Source organism: Chaetodon trifascialis, chromosome 5, assembly GCF_039877785.1.
Source record: "Chaetodon trifascialis isolate fChaTrf1 chromosome 5, fChaTrf1.hap1, whole genome shotgun sequence".
In the NCBI taxonomy this organism is placed as follows: domain Eukaryota; kingdom Metazoa; phylum Chordata; class Actinopteri; order Chaetodontiformes; family Chaetodontidae; genus Chaetodon; species Chaetodon trifascialis.
In genome coordinates, this window is record NC_092060.1 from 29693220 (window position 1) to 29716453 (window position 23234).

General features: G+C 46.5%; 1 protein-coding gene across 5 annotated transcripts in view; it reads left to right on the forward strand.

The window, feature by feature from the left end:
• Window positions 1–23234, forward strand: part of LOC139331330 (protocadherin-1-like) — a 161999-nt gene that overhangs the window by 14235 nt on the left and 124530 nt on the right. For all 5 annotated transcript variants that reach the window (XM_070962756.1, XM_070962759.1, XM_070962758.1 and 2 more), the window contains one exon: window positions 2905–5088. In XM_070962756.1, coding sequence (XP_070818857.1) covers window positions 2905–5088 — 2184 coding nt within the window. The remainder of the gene's footprint in view (window positions 1–2904; window positions 5089–23234) is intronic.

A 23234-nucleotide genomic window follows, 5' to 3' on the forward strand; every position in this document is an offset into this window, starting at 1 on the left:
TCCTCCCAGCAGCCGCTTGAGTCACTTTATTTCAGCGGAAGTCACTGTGAGGCGTTCTGAAAGCCTCCACGTTAATGCTTAAATATTCTACAGTTAATTATTAATGAGAGTGAAAGTTCAGTTCACTCTGGAAACAGTGAGTTTACTCAACAATCTTAACTCAAAGTCCGCTTAAAAGCCTTTGATTTTCTCATTTAGTCATCAATATTTGATTTGACACAAAGGAATTAACTGCAGCTTTCTCCAGAGCTTTCAGCTGCATCTCATTGTCTTCCTCAGTGGGTGGAGATGAAGGTGTGGAGTCACCATTAGCACATGGATCAAGGCTGAGGGTCGATGCACAGTTCATCTGCTGTCAGTGTGATTTCATCAAAACAGTCTCATCACAGTTTGAATGTTGCTCTTGCATCTGGTTGGTTGACTGAAGTGTGTGACATCACCGCTCTCCTGACTGAGCCCCGCCTCCTGCAAACGAGGAGGAAATGAACACAGAAAAACACGAATTCTCTCGAGTGAAACAACCAGAGCAGCTCTGACTCTGGCACGTGTGTGTTCATCATTCAGAGGAAGAAGCTGAGTGAGGAAGAACATTTTCAGGACCTTCAGTCACTAATATTAACATGAATTAATCTACCAAATGTATGACTAATAATCAGAAGATTTACTCGGCTGATTTATTACATGATTGTAAAAATCAGCCAGCGTTATTGTCCCTCTTCATGACGGAGCTCTTCAACTCTAGAGCTTTTAAAGACAAAATAATAATTATGCACATTTTCCTTAACGAGTGTCTAAACTGAACTGCACATTGATGGTTTAGTCAGGAGAAATCAGGTTTAGTTTTGTAAAACGGCCAAACCGTGCAGAGAACACGGTCCATTGGTTTAAGAAACAGGTCGTTGTCGCCGGTTAATTGTTAGCTGGGAGATAAACAGTGTTTGTGTTTGCTGTTCGCCCGGACAGAGCGGCCTTGGACAGCAGCCAGCGCCGCCCTGGCCTCATCACAGCAGCACTTTGCTCCAGCGGCTCAACTGTTCAATACACAATTCTCAGAAGCTGTCAATAATTCACCGCTGTTTGGTGATGTCTGCTGCTCAAAGCCACACCGGAGAAAAGGAAATCAATGGGCGGCAGAAATTAGAATTTCACTTTCATGTTTTCTTTAACCTTAACCTCTCCGACTCGGATCAGTGATTTCCACGGTCACCCCTGGGTGTGCCGGTGACGGTCTGTCACAGACTGTGATCCTGAGCAGGCAGGAAACCAGATATTTATGATGTGGCGGTATGAACTGGAGTCTGGGTTAAAAAGAAAATCCCTCAGAGAGTCTGTTGGCTCCATTAACCTTTGAAACCCAGATTTCCTCCTTAAACGTTCAATTAAACGTTCCCTTGACTCTCTGCTTTTTGTGGCTGCAGTATTACATCAAATGCACATATTCTAGATTTTTGTTTTGCATTTAACTTCCCCAAATGTGCTTATTTGTTGTGTACCTCTGTGCAGTAAATATGAGGATACGCTGAGCAGCGAGTTAGCTTAGCACGACTATTCCTTTAAAAAGATGTTGGCATCTTCACCAGAACATGAAGTGGTCTCCTGTGTCCTTGGCTCAAACAGCAGGAGTTTTATTGTTTGTTTAAATAGGTTCAAATTTTACCCTGCTGGCAGATTTCTTTTTCCTGTTTTTTTTTTAAGAAACCAATATTTTTTTAAGATTCGAGTTTTAGGAGATTATTTTGCTGAGTGCAGGCCTGGCTCGGATTCAGTTCCGCTTTAAAGGAATAATGGCCTTAAAATGTAAAAACCCTAATTGCATTACTGTAAGTCTCAGGTGAAGCCTGCAGAAACGCTGAACCAGCAGCACCTGGGACGTTTAAATCAGCTGTTCAACAGCGAGTTCATTTAAAACTACACACCGACCTACATTTCTTAACAGCGGCCGCGGCGTCCAATGAATGCAATTACAAAGTATTAGATGTGTAGATGGAAAGGTGTCCTAACAAGAACATCCTAAGTGACATTCTGCTGACTGATTGTACCTCCTAATTGAATAATTACCTCCATTTACTTTGGGTTTGGGCGTACGAAGCTGGATCGTGGCCGACGTTGGTCTGTCCTCTCCAGTCTCCTAATGGGCCCCGAGGAGCCAGGGCTTTTCTGATAATGAGAGGAACATTAACATTCACTCATCTGCCCATTAGATGCCAATGACCCGCTGCACAGCGGTTAGATGTTGTTGTGTGGGTGTGTGCACTCAGCTTTGATCGTCTGTTATGTTTCACACACAGCAGAAACCCCCCCCCCCCCGCCCCCCCAGGAAAACAGAGGGCTTTGTAGTGTTACATTAGTCACGGTCGTGAGTCTTTGTAAGACAAAGATGCTAAATAATCATTAAAAAGTAGCTGAGGTTATAATGGGAAAACGGCGAGTCCAGGCAGCTCAATTTTCACTGTGAATGACAGAAATGAGCAAAACTCTGTAACATTTATGGTGGATCTGTCAGTTCAGAGTCAACTGGTCACCAAGTCTAAATAAAATGGCAGTCTGGTTTTCTGTGCACTGAACATTTCCTGCCTGTCATCCAAACTGACTTCCTGCCTGTCGTCTGTCAGCAAAACCTCCAATTGACTGTTCACAGTTCTAAAAGATCAGATTTTTTGTTCTGAGTTTTGACGTTTACTCAGACGAACCCAAACATCCTCCAAACGCTGTTTGGAGGATTTAAGAACAACAGAAAGGGTAGAACATGTTCACTGTCAAGTCAAAAATGTGTTTTGCAGTCCTGGATGACTGACCTGAGTCACTACAACATAAATTGGCTCATTGCACAACATTTTTATTGAATTGTGTGGTTTGGAACAATGTTTGGCCGTTAAATGGTAAACTTCTTTTTTGTTGTTGTAGGTCAGAGCCAACGACGCAGACACTGGGACCAATGGAGAGATCGACTACAGCCTCCATCAGGCTTCAGACACTGTCCAGAGGCTTCTGCGCATTGACCGCTCAACAGGAATCATCTACGTCAAGGGCCTGGTGGACCGCGAGGAGGAGAGCTTCCTCAAGTTCTTTGTTGTGGCCAAAGATCGCGGACCCAACTCCAAGAGCTCCAAGGTTTTGGTGACCATCAACGTCAAGGACCAGAACGACAACGCACCAGCCATCGAGATCCGCGGTATTGGCTTGGTGACACACCAGGACGGCGTGGCCAACATCTCTGAGGACATGCCCATCGGCACACCAGTGGCATTGGTCCAGGTGTCGGACCGTGATGAGGGTGAAAACGCCGTTGTGACGTGTGTGGTTGCTGGTGATGTCCCATTTCAGCTCCGACCTGCCAGTGAATCGGCCAACGATCGGAAGAGGAAATACTTCCTGCAGACAACTACCCTGCTGGATTATGAGCGTGTTAAGGATTACAGGATTGAAATTGTTGCTGTGGATTCTGGGAACCCAGCCCTGTCCAGCACCAATTCTCTCAGAGTCCAGGTCACGGACATGAATGACAACACACCAAACTTTTCCCCTGCCATGCTCGAGGTGGACTTTGCTGAGGGCAACCAGCCAGGTGACACAGTACTGGATGTCGTGGCGACAGATGCAGACAGCGGGACCAATGCAGAGCTGTCCTATAGCATCATCGAGCTCTCTGCCACCAGGCTCTTTGAAATTGATGCTAACACTGGAGAGGTTCGCGTGAAGAACCTGCTGGATCGGGAAGAGACGGAGCGTTATGAGTTCCGTGTAGCAGCAGCAGACAAGGGCGTTCCTAGCAAAACTGGCACAGCTACAGTGGTGGTTAACGTTCTGGACCGCAATGACAATGACCCCAAGTTTATGCTGAGTGGCTACAGCTTCTCTGTCATCGAAAACATGGCTCCGCTCAATCCTGTTGGTGTTGTGACTGTCACTGATAACGATAAGGGGGAAAACGCCCAAGTGAGGCTGTTTGTAGAACCGGACAATGGCAAGTTTGTCATCCAGAATGGCACAGGGACCATCCTGTCCAGCATCTCCTTCGACCGTGAGAAGGAGAGCACCTACACCTTCCGCCTGAAGGCTGTGGATGCTGGTGACCCACCTAGATCCTCCTACGTGGGTGTGACCATCAATGTCCTGGACGAGAATGATAACGCCCCCTATGTAACTAAACCGGCTAACTCCTCCTACACATACATGTCACCTGTCACCCCGCCAGAGACCCGTGTGGAGGTGGTAGAGGCTGAGGACATTGACTCTGGACCCAATGCTGAGCTGGTCTATACCATTACAGGTGGCAACCCATATGGCCTGTTCCACATCTCGCCCAACAGTGGGGAGATCACACTGGCGCAGGAATTCACAGGCAAGCACAACGGGCTGCACCGCCTGGTGGTGAGGGTCAGTGATAAAGGCAAACCTCCCCGCCACACCACCGCCCTCGTCCACGTTTTTGTCAATGACACCAAGTCCAATGTCTCCTTCATCGAGGGGCTGGTCGGACACAGCCTCTACACGCCTCTGGACAGGGACATTGCCGGAGATCCCAACTATGCCCTCGCTCAGCGCAGCAACATCCTGTATGGCAGCCTCGCTGGTATTGCTGGTGTGATTCTGGTCATTGTGGCAGTGATGGTCATCCGACACAGACTGCAGAAGGACACCAAGAGCGGCTACCAGGCTGGCAAGAAGGAAAGTAAGGATCTGTACGCTCCCAAGCAGGGCCCCAAAAATGGCAAAGGGAAAAAGAGCAAAAAAGGAAAAGCTCCTAAACCAGCTAAGCCACTGGAGGAGGACGAGGAGGCCAGCCTGCAGAAAGGCCTCAAATTCAACCTCATCAATGACAACGTCAACGACAGTCCCAGAATCCACTTGCCTCTTAACTACCCGCCGGGAAGCCCCGACCTGGGCCGCCACTACCGCTCCAACTCCCCCTTACCCTCTATCCAGCTGCAGCCACAGTCGCCCTCTGCCTCCAAGAAGCACCAGGCCGTTCAGGACCTCCCCGCAACCAACACCTTTGTGGGAACGGGCGACAACAACTCCACAGGCTCCGACCAATATTCGGATTACAGCTACAAGGCCAACCCGCCCAAATACAGCAGCAAACAGGTAGGAGACTACGCAAACACGGCAATGTACCACAGGGACATTTATTGGACCAACCGGGTGTGGTAGTCACGCTGGAACTTATTTGGCACAGCCAATATTCCTCCACCAAAGCTGCACTGATTCCCCTGCACAGCACCCACTTCCAAACGGCTGTTTTCCTTTTTATTTTTGATTTCGTTCGGTTGTGTTCACCATTTGTGTTCTGTTCAGTTTTTGGTTTTCACCCCAACGAGGACACCACAATATTCACACCATGAAGGATTACATTAGGGATAGACCAGATATGGGTTTACCGATATTTAATTGATGATATTCAGTGACCAGAACCCCCGAAATGATCTCTGTTGATCTGGAACATTCTGAATGTTTGTGTTCATTTTCTTGCTGTTTATGTTTCAATTCTTACATTATTTAATTCAGATATTTCCTGACAAAACAGAAGATTTTCAAGAAAACAACAAAAAAAAGAAATAGGATGTAGAAATGTTAAAATCCTGAATAATCGGTTTGATATGGGAAATCCCACATGGGTCTATCCTTAGCTTCTGTATGTTTTGTTTGTGTTCAGTCTCACCTGTTCAGGCTGCGTTAGATGAAGGAGGTTGTGAGTTTCTCCTCTTTTATTATTCACAAGTGTTTTGAATGTGGAGTCCTTTGTGCGACCACTGAAAGGTTCACGCTGACATCCTCGTTAAGTCTGAATGTGTTTTTCTTTTCTTTTCTTTTTTTTTCTGCCCGTAGAGCTGACTCGAGGTTTAAAGCTTCTCTTTATGGCCGGATCAGCTTGTTGAAGTGTGACAAAGAGTGACTGTGAATTCCTGAGTTAGTTTGGTACCCATTTTTATTGTTTCTGGGCTTTTTTTGGCCAGGAACGAGACTGGCTGAGCAGCACTTTAGAGTGTTTCCATCCAGTTCAGACCAATTTAAGGTAATTTCAGCTCGGTCAGGGAGCCAAGCAGTGAAGAAAGAAAGAAAGAAAGAAAGAAAGAAAGAAAGAAAGAAAGAAAGAAAGAAAGAAAGAAAGAAAGAAAGAAAGAAAGAAAAAAGAAAGGGAATAAGGAGGAGGAGGAGGAAGGGGGTTGTAAAAGCCACTACACTATGAAGGAAAAGGTACACTAAGACTAAATACAACCATTTCTTAACCTCGGCACCTCCTGTCAGGTCAGCTGAAATACGACTTTTAATTTTGCCGTGTTCCCAATCACTGGGGTTTAAAAGTCAATTGTTTGCACAGATTAATGGCAGGTAATTTTCCAGGCGCCCGCTTTCGCCTTCTTTTACCCAGAGTGCCTTGCTCTTTTCTATTTAATGTACAAAAAGGGGGGTTGACGGGCGGGGAGGGGGGCATTAACTGCGTGATGGTGACAAGCTTTCACGCCACGTCGGCTGTTCCGCGGCGTCACGTTGATGGACTGTGAAACGTACACTGTGAAAACCGTGGAGACAATCGCGCCGAGCGCGGCGGCGAAGTCCAGACTGTACATAGATGTGAACGACATGTCAAATGTTTTGTTTTGTACTTTTTCATCTGCTGTTTGTGTTGCTGCATTATTGTGTGTGGTGCGTGTGCTTCAAAAGGGCATTTCATTGTTCCCCCTGCTTCTGAAACACTTCAAACCATCTGAACACCTGAACCAAAGACTCACACACACACCTGCATCCTCACCGTCATCACCATCGCACACCTGAAGCTGAAGCTCAGACTGTTCGCTCGCTCTCGTTCCCGCCGGTGTTAGCAGCTTGCTAGCACTCCTGCTGGGTTAATGTTTAGCCTGTTAACACTGGAGCTCGCAGGCGCGACGCTCCGAGGCTTCTAGGTGGATTTAAAGGCGCAGGCCGCTCACCTGCTCACCGCTCACCTGCTCGCTCATGTACTCTTCTTCTCTGGGCAAATATATGTACAGTGTTTTTCTTTTTGTTTTGTATTTTACAGCTAAAAGCCAGATTTTATTTCAATAAACATGTTGTTAAATGTTGAAGTGGCGCTCTGTGCATTCACTGGGTGGTCGAGGTGGGCGGGGTGACAAACAGGAACTGGGAACAGTGGGAACGCTGCAGGTGGAGGTACAGTATTCCATTCTCATGCCCATCCTTCACACCTGGGGAGAAAATGTATGTGGAGAACGCTTACAGTGAATCTTCTCTACAATCTGTTTCATCACAATCAACTTTATCGGCAAAGTCAGTGCAGACAATGAATCCAACACACAAAATCAGGTCAAACTCTGTTAATGTTAGAGACGGCCTCACGGTGCAAGAAGAGCTCAGAAATAAATACTGAGTCGCTTGTCAATCATCAATAAAGCTCTCTATTGAACTTTAATATTACATCATATTTATATTATTAATCTGAGTATCTGAAGTAGACAATAACCACACACATCAAATCAATGTAGGGCAGTAAAAAGTACTGTATTTGCCCCTGAAATGTACTTGAAAAGAAGTATGAAGTAGCCTAAAATACTTAAGTAGAAGTACCCTAACATTTTAGTGCAGTAAATGTACTTCATTACTGTCCACTGACTTCAGTACATTTTCTCTTCAGTCCTCATGAACACATGAACCATTTTGTCTGTCACTTTAAGTTTACAGCTGCCTACCTGCTGATGCACACACACACACGCACACACACACACACACACACACACACACACACACACACACACACACACACACACTCGCTCACCTTTGGACTTTCGGCAAACAGCACAAAGGACGAGATCAAAACAACAGCGTGCAGGTGCCGAACCTGCTGGGGTCAAAGGTCAAATATCACTCAGAGACGGTTATTAGCAGCAGAGAGGGAGGGGGTCAGAGGTTAATGGGGGCTCCTCTCTGACCCCTCCCCCGTCAGGACTCGCAGCATTAACAGTCTGACGGCGTCCTTCCTGCTTTTACGCTGACCAGCTCAGCTGTCTCTATGGTAACACCACGACCCGTGTGTGTGTGTGTGTGTGCATGGGCGTGTGTGTGTGTGCTGACTCATAGTACTAACCCCCTCCACCTCCCCCATCTCCCTCGTCTCCCCCTCCCTCCATCCAATCCAACACAATCCCTCCTTCTATGGAAAGCTCTGCCCTTTGAATGAAGAGAGAGAGCGAGAGAGAGAGAGAGAGAGAGAGAGAGAGTGTGTGTGTGTGTGTGTGTGTGTGTGTGTGTGTGTGCGTGTGTGTGTGTGTGTGTGTGTGTGTGTGTGTGTGTGTTGCCTGTCGTTCAGTTTATATAAGCCTCGAGCTGAGTGTTTGTTCCTCTCTCCCACATACTGTGTTTTCATGGACGGCAGCAGTCTGACTTACATATTTCCATGTGAACAGTGAGAAAGGTGAAAGTGCTTCAGTTTTAGCCTCATTAATGAGGACAATTCTGGACATTTCAACCCTCTTGCTGTGTTTAAAGTTCAGATTTTTGGACATAAGCTGGCATCGACAGAGACGCTGATGTTTGATCATGAGCTCTGGGAGGAGAGGAAATCATTTCAGGCCACAAAACGCATTTAAAAAACTGAACACCACGACAGGCTGCAGAAAACTCTCCACCTGAAACTACGTTATTGTGAGGCAGCGTGTCATCACGCCTGCAGCCCCGCCACGCTCATGTCATGGCGTCTATCAGCTGTCTGAAGGAGGCTGCATCCAAATCCAAAAGCTAGTTCAGCTGAGAGCTAAAGGCCTTAACATATGGACCCAGACTGTGTCGATCGGTCCAGCCTGAAACATCTCAGCGACTGATGGATCACACATTCATGTCCCCCAGAGGATGAATCTCAGTATCTGCAGTGATCCTCTGACTGATCAAGTCAAAAACCTCAGCGTTCACCGCAGCATCGTCCTGCAGAGTGCCGGGAAATAAAAGCTCAACAGTAAAACCTCACATAAACCTCCAAACTCATGGGTCGTTTACTCAAACTAGCCTTCCTGTGCTCAGCGTCTTTGTTCACCTGTACCTGAAACAACACGCCCACACCGGTGCAGCAGGTTGCTTCACAGCAGAGCTGTTTTTGTCCTGAACGCCCGCCGACGCTTCCGACGCAGCTCCAGTCTGAGCTGAACACGTCTGCAGGAACAGAAGGGCTGCAGCAGCTCAAGGCTGAGGAGCACAGAAGCAGTGAAAGCGCCCGTTGTTCCGCTCATTAAAAGCTCGGCAATAAATGTAATGAATGAATGTGTGAACCAGCCAATTGTGAGCGAGGCTGGTCTGTAAGAGCGGTTCAAGTGTCAGGTCCAAGATGTGAAAGACCGGGTGCTCCTCAGGCTGCTGCAGAGAAGGAAAAATCAGTGCGGTCGAATAGTTCACAATTCATGGTTAAACTTGAACTTTTTATACTTCACGTCTTTGTGCTCAGCGGTCACAGCTGGCATCGCCAGACAGATGGAGAACCACTGAGCTGTAGCCTAAAAATGATATTTTTCTCCTTGAGGTAAGAGAGGAAAACACCTCCAGCAACCACAATAATTATCAGACCATCATCTTCCTCGCTCTTATCCCCGCGTCTGCCCGGATGAAATTATAAAAATCCAGTGAAACGACACACCCAGAAACACAGAGTGGTCCAACGCCGTCAGGAAGGCGTTTTTCCATCTCACTGGAGCCGCTAATGTTCTCACAAAACAGTGGTAATCGGTTTGCGCAGCTACAGTTACAGTCCATTAACTGATCAGTGATTTAAAGCAGGTGTTTTTAATGGAAACCGTGTTTCTGCAGTTTGACAGACAGAGGACTTCCTGTTTCTCTGCGGTCCAGCTCGCTGTCAGAAAGAGAAACCGTAATGGTGACCATTAGCCGGGCGGCTAGAAGCTTTTTCCCCAGAAAATTACAGTAATTTCACTTCAATGGCTAAAACTGTCGTCGGGCAGGGACAGAGTGTCCGTCATCAGTCCGGCTCTGCTGAGAGGACGGCCCGCAGTACAAGTACTCACAGTACTCACATGTAGCTTCAGCTGGAGTACAGCTACTGCTGGAAGCATCTGTTCATGTCTGCTAAGGAGGACGGATTGTAGCCGTCTCCAGCCAGAGAAGACGTGCAGGTACGCCGAGCACCTGATGACGCCAGGAGCCAATGAGCAGCCACCGTTCTGGTGTCATTCTGTCAGTCAGGATTTCTGCTGTTGCATTCAGGGCCAGCTGGACGTTTCTGGTAGCAGCAGCTGCCTCTTTGACAGCTCTAACCTTTCCAGGAAGAAGCACTTTCAGGAACTAACTGCGACAGTGAACGTGGTAAACATGTTTTAAGTTTATCCTCATACATGTTTTCCAGATCTCAACACGCCGGCATCGTCATTGGGAGCATGTTAGCATGCTGATATTAGCAGGTGCAGCCTCACAGAGCTCCATGTAGACTCTCTGCTTTGTTTTATAGACCTTTAAAAGCTATTTTCCATCTTTTCCACCATGCAGTGACACATAACATGTCTTTGTATCCCGTATAATTTGCTTTATCTCGTGGCTTTTCCGATGCAGAAGAAATTCAAAGAGGAATGTGCAGAAACATCTTGATGTGGAGGATGAAGCCGAGCAGATGAAGTGATAGCACACACTGAAGTATTTAACACTGGTTTTCTTTAGTCTCAGAGTTTTATTTGAGCTTTTCAGTTCTGTCCATTATCAGACAGTTAAATGTGATGTATGAATACATAAGTAGTATCTGTAGCAGTTTGATAATAGTTAAAGTACCACTGTGGTACTTTAAACTCAGCCAGGCCGTGTGTGTTTTCACAGGTTAGAACAGGTACGATGTAGAGATGCAGATACGCCTCAGTATCTGCAGTGTTCAGGGTGGAGGGGGTGGGGGTGGGGGTGGGTACCTGGTGACAAAGGGGTCTTTGTAACACACAACACACACTAAACACACACATTCCTGAACACGGACATCAGTCAGCACAACGTAATCCACTCTGCCTTCTGTGTGTGTGTGTGTGTGTGTGTGTGTGTGTGTGTGTGTGTGTGTGTGTGTGTGTGTGTGTGTGTGTGTGTGTGTGTGTGTGTGTGTGTGTGCGTGCGTGCGTGCGTGCGTGCGTGCGTGCGTGCGTGATGCAGGGTGTGTCAGACAGGTAAAGCTTCGTATGTCCTGCTGAAGCTGTAAAGTCAGAGTTCAGTCAAAATAAAAGCTTTGAATGAAGTAAACGATTGAAAAAGACGTTTGTTTCTGAGGAGCTGCTTTAAATCCTGATCCATGATTTTCACGTAAACGCTGATAATGAACGAAGGCCGGAGCTCACAGCGACCAAAAGAACAGTTTCCTGCATCTAAAGTCGTATTTTAAACACATTTTGGTTGCATAATTGCACCTGTTAAGTCTGCATTACCCAAACAGGAAGCTGCTGTCATGTGAAACTGTATTTACATCAAACACTGATGTCTCTGTTCTGTCATTGGCCGACTGCGACGCTAAGTTACAGCGTGATTAAAGAGCGCGTTCGTCCTCAAACATGGACACACGTCTCACAAACCAGCAAAGGTGTCAGGTTAGCGTGTTAGCTGTAGCGCATCAAACAACTTAAAAACGTACCTGCGAAGGTCAGTTCAGATGCTAAACGCTTGCTAACTCAGCTGTCGAACATTTAAGAAAAAATTCATTTCTGTACAACTGAAAATCACTTTGACGTGTCAGGATACATTTTTCATCTCGCCAAACATTTTATTTTAGGACCAAAACACCTGCAAACACTTCCGTCAGACTCGGCTGTGCTTTGTGTTTACTGCAAATTAGCAAGTTAGCACACGCTAAACCAACATGGTGAGCAGACCTGCTAGAAATTAGCATGTTAGCACGAGCATGTTAGCATGGCCACAGTAGCATTTTGCTCAAGCTCCGGCGTCCAGCCTGACGGCCTCCTGCACGATGCAGGCTTTTTTTCGTCTTATAGACAATTAAAAGACCGCTTGGCTTTTGGACAACATGGCCGACGCGTGACGAGGACCTGCCCCCTGAATCTGTCTGACGTACGATGATAAATAACCACAGAACGCCGCCGCTCTGTGGTTCCGTGCGCTCGTTCTCACGCAGCGAAGTGAAAGCGAAAAGAGGGCAGAAAGCAGAAAGAGAGAATCGGTGTGAAACATGAAGATTTGTCAGCCTCGGCTCCTTTGTTCACATGCAGCAGGTTATTTTAACCAATCTATACGGAACCTCAAGAACCGTGAAGGAACTCCTTCAGCCTCCTATTCAGCCTCGCTCTCCATCTCTGTCTGTCTCTGTCTATCTCGGTCGCCCCCTCAGGGCTGTGATTGTGTTTGAGCCACTGAGACGACTCAATACAAAGATCAGTGTGTGTGTGTGTGTGTGTGTGTGTGTGTGTTTTGCTTTTATGTGAAGCCAGAAATCAGAAACACAAGACACATAATTTTGTTAGTGTGTTATTGTGTGTGTGTGTGTGTGCGTGCGTGCGTGCGTGTGTGTGTGTCTTGCCACCTGCTCCAACAACACAAGCGAAGTGGAACGGAAACCTGCCTGAGGCTTCACACACACACACACACACACACACACACACACACACACACACACACACACACACAAGAACAAAACAGGCGAGCGACAGTAAATGCAAGCATGGAGAGAGAAGGAGGAGGAGGAGGAGGAGGAAGAGGAGGTGTAGGGGAGGACACAACAATACACACACAACATATACATGCTGTGTGTGTGCACGTGTGTGTGTGTGTGTGTGCGTGTGTGTGTGTGTGCGTGTGTGTGTGTGTGTGTGTGTGTGTGTGTGTGTGTGTGTGTTTGCTTAAACAGGGCTGGTAGCAGGTGGTATGACTCAGGAGAGGAGGAGGTCGCCGTCCTCAACACACACTCACACCTGTAGGCGGGGTCAAAGGTCGGATGCTGTACAGCTGCTCTGTACACTGGGCTGCTGAACTCTGCCTGTCTGCAGGAACACACACACACACACACACACACACACAGTCATGGCTGCTCGTTACGATCAGCAGCGGTGCAGATGCTGCTGACATTAACACACCGACGGTTTGACAGGGCTGCGTTCAAGACGAGCAGCAGAACAGAGAAGAAGAGCAGGATGTGGTTCATGTTCTGGATTATTCCAGATTAAGGTTCTCCTGCTCTTTGTTCCTTGTTTGGAACACTGCTCTGTTTTCAGACATATTTTAGGGTCCTTTAACGCCGTGACGCTGGACTCAGCGTGTTCAGTAGACGCAGAAAAAAAATCCAAAGTGATTATTTTTGGTAAAGAGGTAAAAAAAAATTCATATGATGAAGATTTGAGCTGCGTCTCATGAAAAACGTCTTCTAATCGTTGATAAGCTTTGAGACAGACGCTGGGGTTTGACTACGAGGAACGGCATTACTCGCAGTAATAGTACTACGAGCAGTATCAGTAGCAGGTCCTCTAACAGCAGTAGTATCAGCAGAGAGACAGAGACAGTGAGGGGACAACAGGAGACGTTAAAGGACCAACCGCCTCCATCTGCATCCTGACTGACAGGTGACGGTGAGGGAAGTGACAGCTCCTGGAGAGAGAGAGAGAGAGAGAGAGAGAGAGAGAGAGAGAGAGAGAGAGAGAGAGAGAGAGAGAGAGAGAGAGACGTGACTTCGTCGATCAGGAAATAAATCCCCAGCAGCTCCTTCCTCCTCTTCCTCTTCCTCCTCTTCCTCTTTGTTTTTGTCGTTGTACAGTAATTGATCGTTCCTGGAGGCCGCGCTCTGCCGTCTTCTTCTCTTTACAGCTTCCTGTTTGGTGGTGACGTGCTGTGGCTCTGCGGCCTCTCGCTCCGTCACGCTCGCTGCAGGACGGTGGCGTCCCTCCGTCCATCCGTCCGTCCAGAACTGATGTCCAGACTGAACAAATCTGTCCACGAGATGTTTGACTCCATTTTTAGCTGAAACAAACACGAGCTGCTGTCCTGTAGACGAGACGGCAGGAGGTCAAAGGTCAAAGGTCAACGCTTTGTCTGTGGACAGCAGGGACAGAATTAGCAGTAATATTAACAGTAACAACAGTAGTAGTACTGCTGTCCAAGAAGTACTGCCAGACACAGAAGCAGTTCTGCTGACAGTAGTATTACTAGTGGTATCATCACTGGTCCTGCTCGCAGTAATAGTACCAGTACTTCTACAGACAGTAGTAGTAGTAGTACCAGTATCAGCATCATTTTGTTATCATCATTCATCACCCTCATCATCACTGTATGCCTGATCAGAGTCTTCCTCAGCATCGTTTTCATCTTCATCATCAGTTCAGTGACTGAGCGTCTGGTCAGATTAGTCTTCATCACCTGGCTGATCTTCATCCTCCTCCTCCTCCTCTGCTCACTCTCTGTAGAATTTAATTGACTGTTTTTACCTCCTACCTACCTTTTTACCTGCGCTACTTTATATCTCTCTCTCACCCCGACACACACACACACACACACACACACACACACACACACACACACACACACACACACACACACACACACACACACACACACACGCACACACGCGACGCCCTCTGCCCTCGTCACGCTGTGCCCTGCAGGGTCCAGAGATTTTATGACTGGCAGAGGTGTGTGTGTGTGTGTGTGTGTGTGTGTGTGTGTGTGTGTGTGTGTGTGTGTGTGTGTGTTGGTTAACTGCTTCAGCGCTGAGGCAGAAAATGACGCAGTGGTCTCTCAGAGAGGTTTTATAGAGCAAGAAGGGCTTCCATCATTCACTCCTTCATCGTTCACTCCTTCCATCGTTCACTTCTTCATCGTTCACTCCTTCCATCGTTCACTCCATCATTCACTCCTTCATCATTCACTCCTTCCATCATTCACTCCTTCATCGTTCACTTCTTCATCGTTCACTCCTTCATCGTTCACTCCTTCCTTTCTTCCTTCCCTTTTGTTTTCATTTCCTTCCTCCTTTCTCTGCCTTCTTTATCTTCTCTTTCCTTCCTCAATCTTTCTTTCCTCTTGTCCACTTCCCTTCACTGCATCCCCTCTTCCTTTTCCTGTTTCCTTCCTCCTCTTCCTTTCCCTTCTTCCTCACTCTCTCCTTCGTGCCCACTTTGCTTCCTTCCTTCTGATTCTCCTGAGTCCTCCATTATTTTCTTCTGTCCCTTCCTTTCCCTCTTTTCCTCCCTTTACTCTCTTCTTTCTCCTCCTTCTTCCCCTTTGTCCTCTGTCCTTTCCCTCTTGTCCACTTCCTTCCTTTCATTCTTCACCTTTTCTCACTGTCCTTCTCTTCCTTTACTTTTCTTTCCCTCCATCTCCCCCTTCCTCTCCTCCACTCCCTCCTCCTCACCCATCGTCTTCCGTGCCTCCCTCCTCTGCCTTTTCTCCTCTGTCTCTCCTCTCGTTTTTATTTAATATGGCCGCCTCGTTCTTCACCTTGAATCACCTCTCCTTCCTGTGCTCAGACTGTGGCGAGGAGATAAGAGAGAAGGGGGGAGAGAGGGAGGAAGATGTCGTTTTTTACCAGCCGTTTTCTCTCCGTATCACCTGAAGTGTCTGTTTGGATGGGAAACACTCGTCTCCTCTCTCCTCCCCCTCTCTCCCTCTCTTTATCTCCCCCTCTCATCACCTTTCTGCCTTTATCTCCTCCACATTCCTCATCCTCTCGCTCTGCCCTCACTTCCTCCTTCCTCCTCTTCTTCCTCTTCATCTTCCTGGTTGCACTTTGAGGGCTCGCTGAAGGGAGAGCAGGAGGAGGAGAACTCGGCTGTTGTGGTTTGTCGTTCAGTCACCAAAAATCTCTCAGCTCGCCGCTTTTAGGACAGAAATACTTACATACTTTTACTTAAATAAGGTTTCAAATGCAGGATAATGGAGTGTTTTCAAAGCGTGCTATGAGTACTTTTACTCATTTGAAGTATCTGGATACTTTTTCTAACCCTCCTCATGTTTTTGGATGTTTTCTGTTTTCCATTGATTCATATTTCATGTGAGGGATCAGCGAGTTCACTTTCTAGTGCAGATCTTCATTCAAGCATTGAAGTGGGCTTCAGTCAGGTCCTCAAACGCAGCACTTGTGTGTGCTCTGAGTGTGTGTGTGTGTGTGTGTGTGTGTGTGTGTGTGTGTGTGTGTGTGTGTGTGTGTGTGTGTGTGTGTGTGTTCAGTGAACAGCTGTTTCCTCTCTAATCCTCTGGCTGACCTCAACTCGTCAGCGTTCATGTCATCTTTTCTTTATTTTGATTTCCCTTCAATCTGTTTCATCGTCACAAACGAGAGATTTCAGAAGAGACGACAACAAAATATTTTAATAAAAAAGACAAAGTACACAGCGGACAGATCAGAAGCAGGCCGGCGTCCCTCTCTGTCTCTGTCTGTCTCTGTCTGGATTAGTGGCTCGTCCTAATCTCGGGAGGTTAAATTAGAGGATTGAGGTCGGATGTTAACACACAGCTTCACATCTGTGACTTTTTCTTTGCTTTTTCTTTCTTTTTCTTCTCTTTTTTTTCCGGGGAGCTGAAAATTTCCCTGAAGGTTTGTGTGAATCCTGTTAAAGCCGCTGCAGAGGCTCAGAAACAGAAAATAACAAATCTGTTCTGCGTCGGTGTTTGTCGGACAGCAGCGCTCATGTTCTCTGTTCAGCTGCTGTCAGAAGCCGAGACGTCGGTTTCCAGAGAAAAGCCAGCGGACGAGCGGTTCGTGGGCCCCGACACGCTCTGACGAGTCCAACGAGCGCACACGTCAAACAAACCGCATCGTCGATATCTGAGATAATCAATAATGATTTACAGTGTTACAGTAAATAAACAGGAGGATGGTTTTTGTCAGGCTGCGTTCCCTCTGCGAACAACATGATTAAACGATGCTTCTGCTGGAAATACAGTTTGACTGCACAGGATGGCCAAAAGTATGTGGACGCCCAGTCACTGACGTCCTGTGTGTTGATGTGCTGCTATAACAGCCTCCTCTACAGACTTCTGGCTGCACAGTGTATTAAAATCTGAAGTTAATTTGATGGATCCAGACTGGAAATCTGTTTCCTGTGCAGCAAAGATGTGTTGGACCAAATAAACTCTCCAATGCGTATCTGTCCGCCACTAAAATAGTCCCCATCAGATGCACTTTCCTCTTTTTTGAGTGATGTTTGATAAAATCTGTAATTTCAGTCTGTTTTGGGGAAATTTTTATTTTTTAAAAAGTATAACTATGAAATTATGTGTTTTTAAAGGTTTGCATCTTAAGTAGGAACCAATGAGCTTGGAGCTGAGACCTACAGACAGGAAGTCAGAAATCACTGAGAGACGGACGAACATGTCTCATATTTTGGACTTTTCATTTAATTTATTGTCAATATAAAAGAAAGAAGGACAATCAACAGAAAATTAATTAAAGCTATTTTGACAATTAGATGCTCCTCGCAGATTTTTCAAAGTGAATATTTGATGCTCGTGTTCATCAGATAAGACAAAGTGAATATTTTTGAGTTTCTGTCTGTTGGAGAAAATAACACATTTAAATATGTGAAACGGACATTTCGTTCTTTTTTCTGACATTTTCTAAGTACCTCATTGCAGCCCGGACAACAGAATTATTCTTTAAAAAGTACAAATTTTCAGGTTTTTCTCTTTAATGCTTCGGTGTAATCTCAGTCGAGGAGTAAACTGCCACAAAGTGGAAATAAAATTTTGTTCAAGCAGTGAGTTTTGTACAAAATAAAAGTTCTTGCTTCGGGGATCGGACCTTTGCTTCACCTCCAAAAACCAAAACCTCACGAAAACGTGCCTCCAAAATCATCAGAGGAGAAAAGAGGCCGAGCAGCTGCTGAATCTTGATCCATTTTTAATCTGCAACCGCCGGACTGAAAGTCGGTAATGAGATTTGGGAGTTTCAAGAGTCCGCTGTGAGAGTGTGTGTGTGTGTGTGTGTGTGTGTGTGTGTGTGTGTGTGTGTGTGTGTGTCATTTAACTGTAAACAGATAGAGTGATGGAGACAAACGCTGCACAGGTGGAGAGACAATAGGTGACAGCAGAGCGATGACACACCTGGACGCCATGTTTGAAAGCCTCACACCTCTTAAACTGTCAGTCATGGCCGCCTGTCAGCGCCGTCATGGTAACAGCGGCAGGAAGGAAGGAGGCCGGGACCTTTCTTTGGGAGTGCAGACGTGTTCGGGCAGGCAGGGATGTGAATACCTGGGCACACACACGCCCACACACACCTCTTCCTTCATCTGTGTTTGCATTAGGCTTTGCATACAGCCTGAGGTCATGCAGTGAAGCGTTTCCATGACAACTCTGTGTGTGTGTGTGTGTGTGTGTGTGTGTGTGAGAGAGAGACAGGTACAATCCCTGTCCTACCCTCTCCGGACTTGTCTCTGTCCCTGCGTCCTCCATCACAGCGTCGCTCTGCCCAGCAGCTCATTATGTGATGTCACGGGTGGCCGAGCAGCCAATGGAGTGATCCTCGCAAACTAATAAATAAACACACGGAGAGCCGGCGCGCTGCTGCTGCAGGGGCTGCTGGGTAGTTTGGTCTGACTGATCCGCGATGTGGATCGACTGCTGATCTTCACACTGCGTTCATCTGTCCGCCTCAAATCCCCCAATGCTGTTTGAGCTCAGTTTTTCTGCTGATGAAAGAGATTTTAAGGAATTTAATGAGAAAAAGTGCCAGTTTTTTTTTTATTTCATTCCAGTTTCTTTAGAAGAATTTTAGCTGATTGTCAGTTTTAATCAGTTTTAAATGACTGCAAGCTGAACATCTTTAAAGACAAAACAACTAACAGGTTAATCAGGAAACACGTCAGCTCTGAGATTCATGACAGTTTCGCTTTATGCTCAAATCTTCTGCTGAAACGTCAGAGAAACATTTCAATGAATAAAACATAGAAAATACAAATAAAAGGGAAAATACTGGTTATATGTAGTTGATGTGGTGAAAATGTATCTAAACATTGTTTACGTTGAAACTCCACAATTAAACAATGTGGATTAAAAAAGAAATGTAAACATGAAGGAAAACCTGTGGTTTGAGTGAACGCGTCCTGCTCTTCTATTGGTCAGATCTGAGCCCAGTCTGAGTCAATCCAGCCAATCAGGGGACGAGTGTCTTTTTTGAATCACTTCCACAGCAAACATTTTAACTTGGCACAGACTAGTTTTCTGGTTTTTTGTTTGTTTTGTGGGCAGAGGTGAACGTTGTAGCCTCTGAATGCTAACAGATGTTAGCCTGTTGGAAAGTAAACCAGATGACGTCCAAACAGCGACATTGATGCTGCTGTGAGGTGAGTAAATGCAGCTCTCTGTGTCCTGCAGCTAACAGTTTGGTTTGTTAATTAGCATGAATGTTAGGTTGTTAGCAGTTGACTTGGTTGGTTAGCAAGTTTGGTGGTTAGCTGGGAGGTTAGCTTGTGTCTGAGCAAGTTTGTTGACTAGTTAGCCTATAATTTACCATGTCAGTTGGCCTTGCAGTATGCTAGTTAGCCAATATTTTAGCTGCTTAGTTAGCAGGTGAGGTGGTTAGGTAGCTTGTTGCTGGCTTGTTAGCATATTAGTTATCATGTTAGTTGGCATATTAGTAGACTATGAAGTAGCTGAGGCTGAAGAGTAAGTGGTCAGACTCAACTGCTAACATGCTAGCATGTCAGTTAGAGCTAACATGCTAGCATGTCAGTTAGAGCTAACATGCTAGCATGTTAGCAGTTGATATTATGAAGGGGCTGGCAGGTTTGTCTCGCAGTGATTGTGTTTGTGCTCATTAGTTTGCAGATTAGTTGGTAATTTGGTTTGTTAGCAGGTGAGCTAGCAAGTGATTTGATCTAGAGGGTTGGCTGCTTAGTTAATGGGAGTTTTTCTAATAATCTGGGTAGTTAGTTGTCGTTAGGTTAGTGATTCGGTGAACATGTTAGATGTCATTGTAGTGCTTAGTTAAGCTCGGTGTAAACATGATGTCTGCGCTGTAGGAAGAAGCACGTTAGTGCGTTAGCAGGTTGCTTTGCAGATGAGTTGGTTGCTTTGCAGGTTGGTGCTGGTGTGTTAAGCTCGCTGTAAACACGGTGTGTCTGCTCGCTGCTGACTTTAATGTGCTTCAATAACCGACTGTCCTGCTGCTTCACACAACATTAATATACATAAAAACTAGTGTGTGTATATTTTAGCGTAGCGATTAGCTTTGGTATGAGTGCTGCCTTGGAGGACAACTGAGTGGGCTTACACAGGAGAAGTACACTGAGGCTGGAATTAACTATATTTACTCTGGTGTGTGCGTGCATGCGCGCGCGCGTGTGTCAGGCTGGAGGAGGCATGCCACACTAAATTGGCAAAATGAGGTGTAAATGTCTTGAGGCAGATGAGCTGCCTTTAGTGAGCGCAGCACTGAATATTTCACCAGCAGCTTCAGGAAAGCTGGTGTGTGTGACTCTGTGTGTGTGTGTGTGTGTGTGTGTGTGTGTGTGTGTGTGTGTGTGTGTGTGTGTGTGTGTGTGTGTGTGTGTGTGTGACTCTGTGTGTGTGTGACTCTGTGTTTGTGTGTGTGTGACTCTGTGTTTGTGTGTGTGTGTGCACGCTTGGCAGCCACAGCCAATCATCGTCCATCATTCAGTTTTGGTTCTGACAGCTGGAAGAGGCAGAAAGTCCCTTAACGCCTCAGAGAAACACTTAACTGCCTCCACTGCTGCTCAGGCGAGTGTGTGTGTGAGTACGCGCGTGTGAGTGTGCACGTGTGTGTGTGTGTGTGTGTGTGTGTGTGTGTGTATTGACATTAGAGGTGAGTTGTACTGAGTGTAATTGTCTCATTATATTCAGCAATCATTTGCAGCCTGATGTGTTGCAGGATTTATGAACAGCTTTTAACACCTGAGCTGCTTCTTGACCTTTGCCCTCTCTGAGAGAGCTGAGAGGAGGACACCCCTGGTTTGACCTTTGACCTCTGCAGTCAAACTTTGGTTGGAGCTTTCTTCTTTGTTTGACAAACTTGAGACAACGGGAGGGACGGACGGGAGCGATCACACGACGATCGAACACATCGGTTATTTTAATTTAGCCCAAAGGTGACGCAGTAATACTACTCTATGTACACAGTGCTGTGGTAGTACGCTGTAGTAATGCAGTAGTTGTATTTCCATGCATTTCCTCTTTGACCCTCCAGCACTGTGAGAAACAAGGAAAGAAAATGATTTTCTTGTAGCGGTTCAGCAGTTTTGATGTTATTTTCTCTTCCTGCCACACAGCTTCGTAATCTTTCTGGATCAATTAGGAATTAAATTAACTTTGACTAAAGAGCCAAACTGGATTTACAGCATTAAAAGCCTGACAGTCTTGTTTGAGTCCTCCCGGCCCAGGGGTCAGGACTCCCACCCGTGGGCCACGGGGTGATCGTTTGGAAGAAGCTGAAGTATCAGGTTTCGGCTGGTCGGTGATTTTGGCGTGTCGGTTTGAACAGTCTGCTGCTGTCAGCGCAGAGAGGAAGCCAGAGAGGAAGAAGAACAGCACATTTAAATAAGTTAGGAGTTAGCAGCGTGCCTGATTAACTTTAAATGAGCTCTGGTTTCAGGGCGGCACACACACACACACACACACACACACACACACACACACACACACACACACACACACACACACACACACACAGAGCTCTTCTTCCTCTCGTCCTTCGTAATCCTCACTCGCTTGGGAATGTTTGCTCGTCTTTGTCGGTGCGCTGTGACCTGCGACCTTTGACCCCCGGGCTGTCAGTGAGGTGTGATGTCGTTGAGCTGATGGAGGAGCTCTGCTGCTGACGCTCGTGCATCTTTTATGAAACACGTGTTTTAAAATGTATGAAAATGTTTTCAAAGTGCTGCAACAACAAGCGGCCGGATTCCTCCAGCGTTTGTATCACATGAAAGATTGGCATGCTTCACGGCCGGCAGAGACAGCTGAGCCAATCAGAGCTTTATAGGCGAGATTAAAGGGGGATGCTACCTGTTTTACACATCAAGGTGTTTCCAGGTGTCGGGGAATACGACTGCAAGCGAGGAAGAAGGCTAAAGCTAAAGGCTGTCCTCAAGTGATGTCACTTGAGTCAGTTGAAGACTACATTACAGGCTACAATCTCTGAGCATGCTGTTGGCAGTCGTGTTGCATTGTGGGTAATGTAGGCGCCAGGAACAGTGTGTCGAGTAAAACGTGGGATGTTTCTGGTTCTGTGTCGTTGATAGTGATGATAAATTAATGAACTCTTTAATGTTCTGATAGCAAAGGTGCAAAAACTGACTGAAAAATGGCCACAAAAATGGCTGAAAGCAGGTTTCTGTCCAAAGAAAGCTGCCACAAAGCAATGATGATGTCACTGAAGGTGACGGATGTGCCACTGCTGATTGGTTGGAGCCTCCTTTGTTTGGGTGGACATGACGAATGAAGTGAAAAACAGAAATCTGTTTGTCAGGCCGAGATCCCAGTTTAGCAGCATCGCTACAGAAGGCTAAGGCTGCTTCTCCTCGTAGGACTTGTTGTCTGTCTTTTCCTCGTTATCGTCCTCCCTGATGGTCGCCGCCGTCTGTCTGTATGAATATTGAATCTCTTCAGTAAACGGGACGATTGATCAGTCAGACTCTGAGTACACACCGCGGCGCTTTAAGCAAACGCCAACATTGATTTGTCCACAGAAGGAGGCTGATGGGAGGGACGTGGGTGGGACGGCGTCTTCTGTCCACCGCCATGACATCACCCTGCTGTGCGCCTCTTGTTTCCCCGGTGACGCCTTGTTGTTATTGTGTCTTTCCTGGTTTTCACGTCAGCAGCAGCTCAGTGTTTGTCTGAAGAGTCGCCGCTCTGCTGGGCGGCCTCCTACATTTACAATGCTAATGTGTGTGTGTGTGTGTGCGCGTGTGTGTGTGTGCGCGCATGAAACGCTGACGTCTAAATAAATAAATCTGACATTGTGCATGTTTTATTTACTGGCTCCAGTGTTTTTTAGAGGAAACAGGAACCTAAACCTAAAGATGAGCTTGACTTCAAATGATCTGTCAGTATTTACAAATGTAAACTTTTCAAAATAAAAGCTTCACAGTAAAAGCACTTCACAGGCGACAAACAGACCAAAGAGAGTGTGCTGCGGTGCTTGATCGTGACCGCCTCCACCTGAGACAAATATCACCTTTCACTAACGTCATAAATAACCAACTCGCCCTTTCAAAATAAAAGCCTGCCCCTCAGGGTGAAGGACTGCGGCGCTGCTTCGCGCTGAAATGCTCCATATTTCATGAGAGCAGCTACTGTCGAAGCAGTCGTCTGTG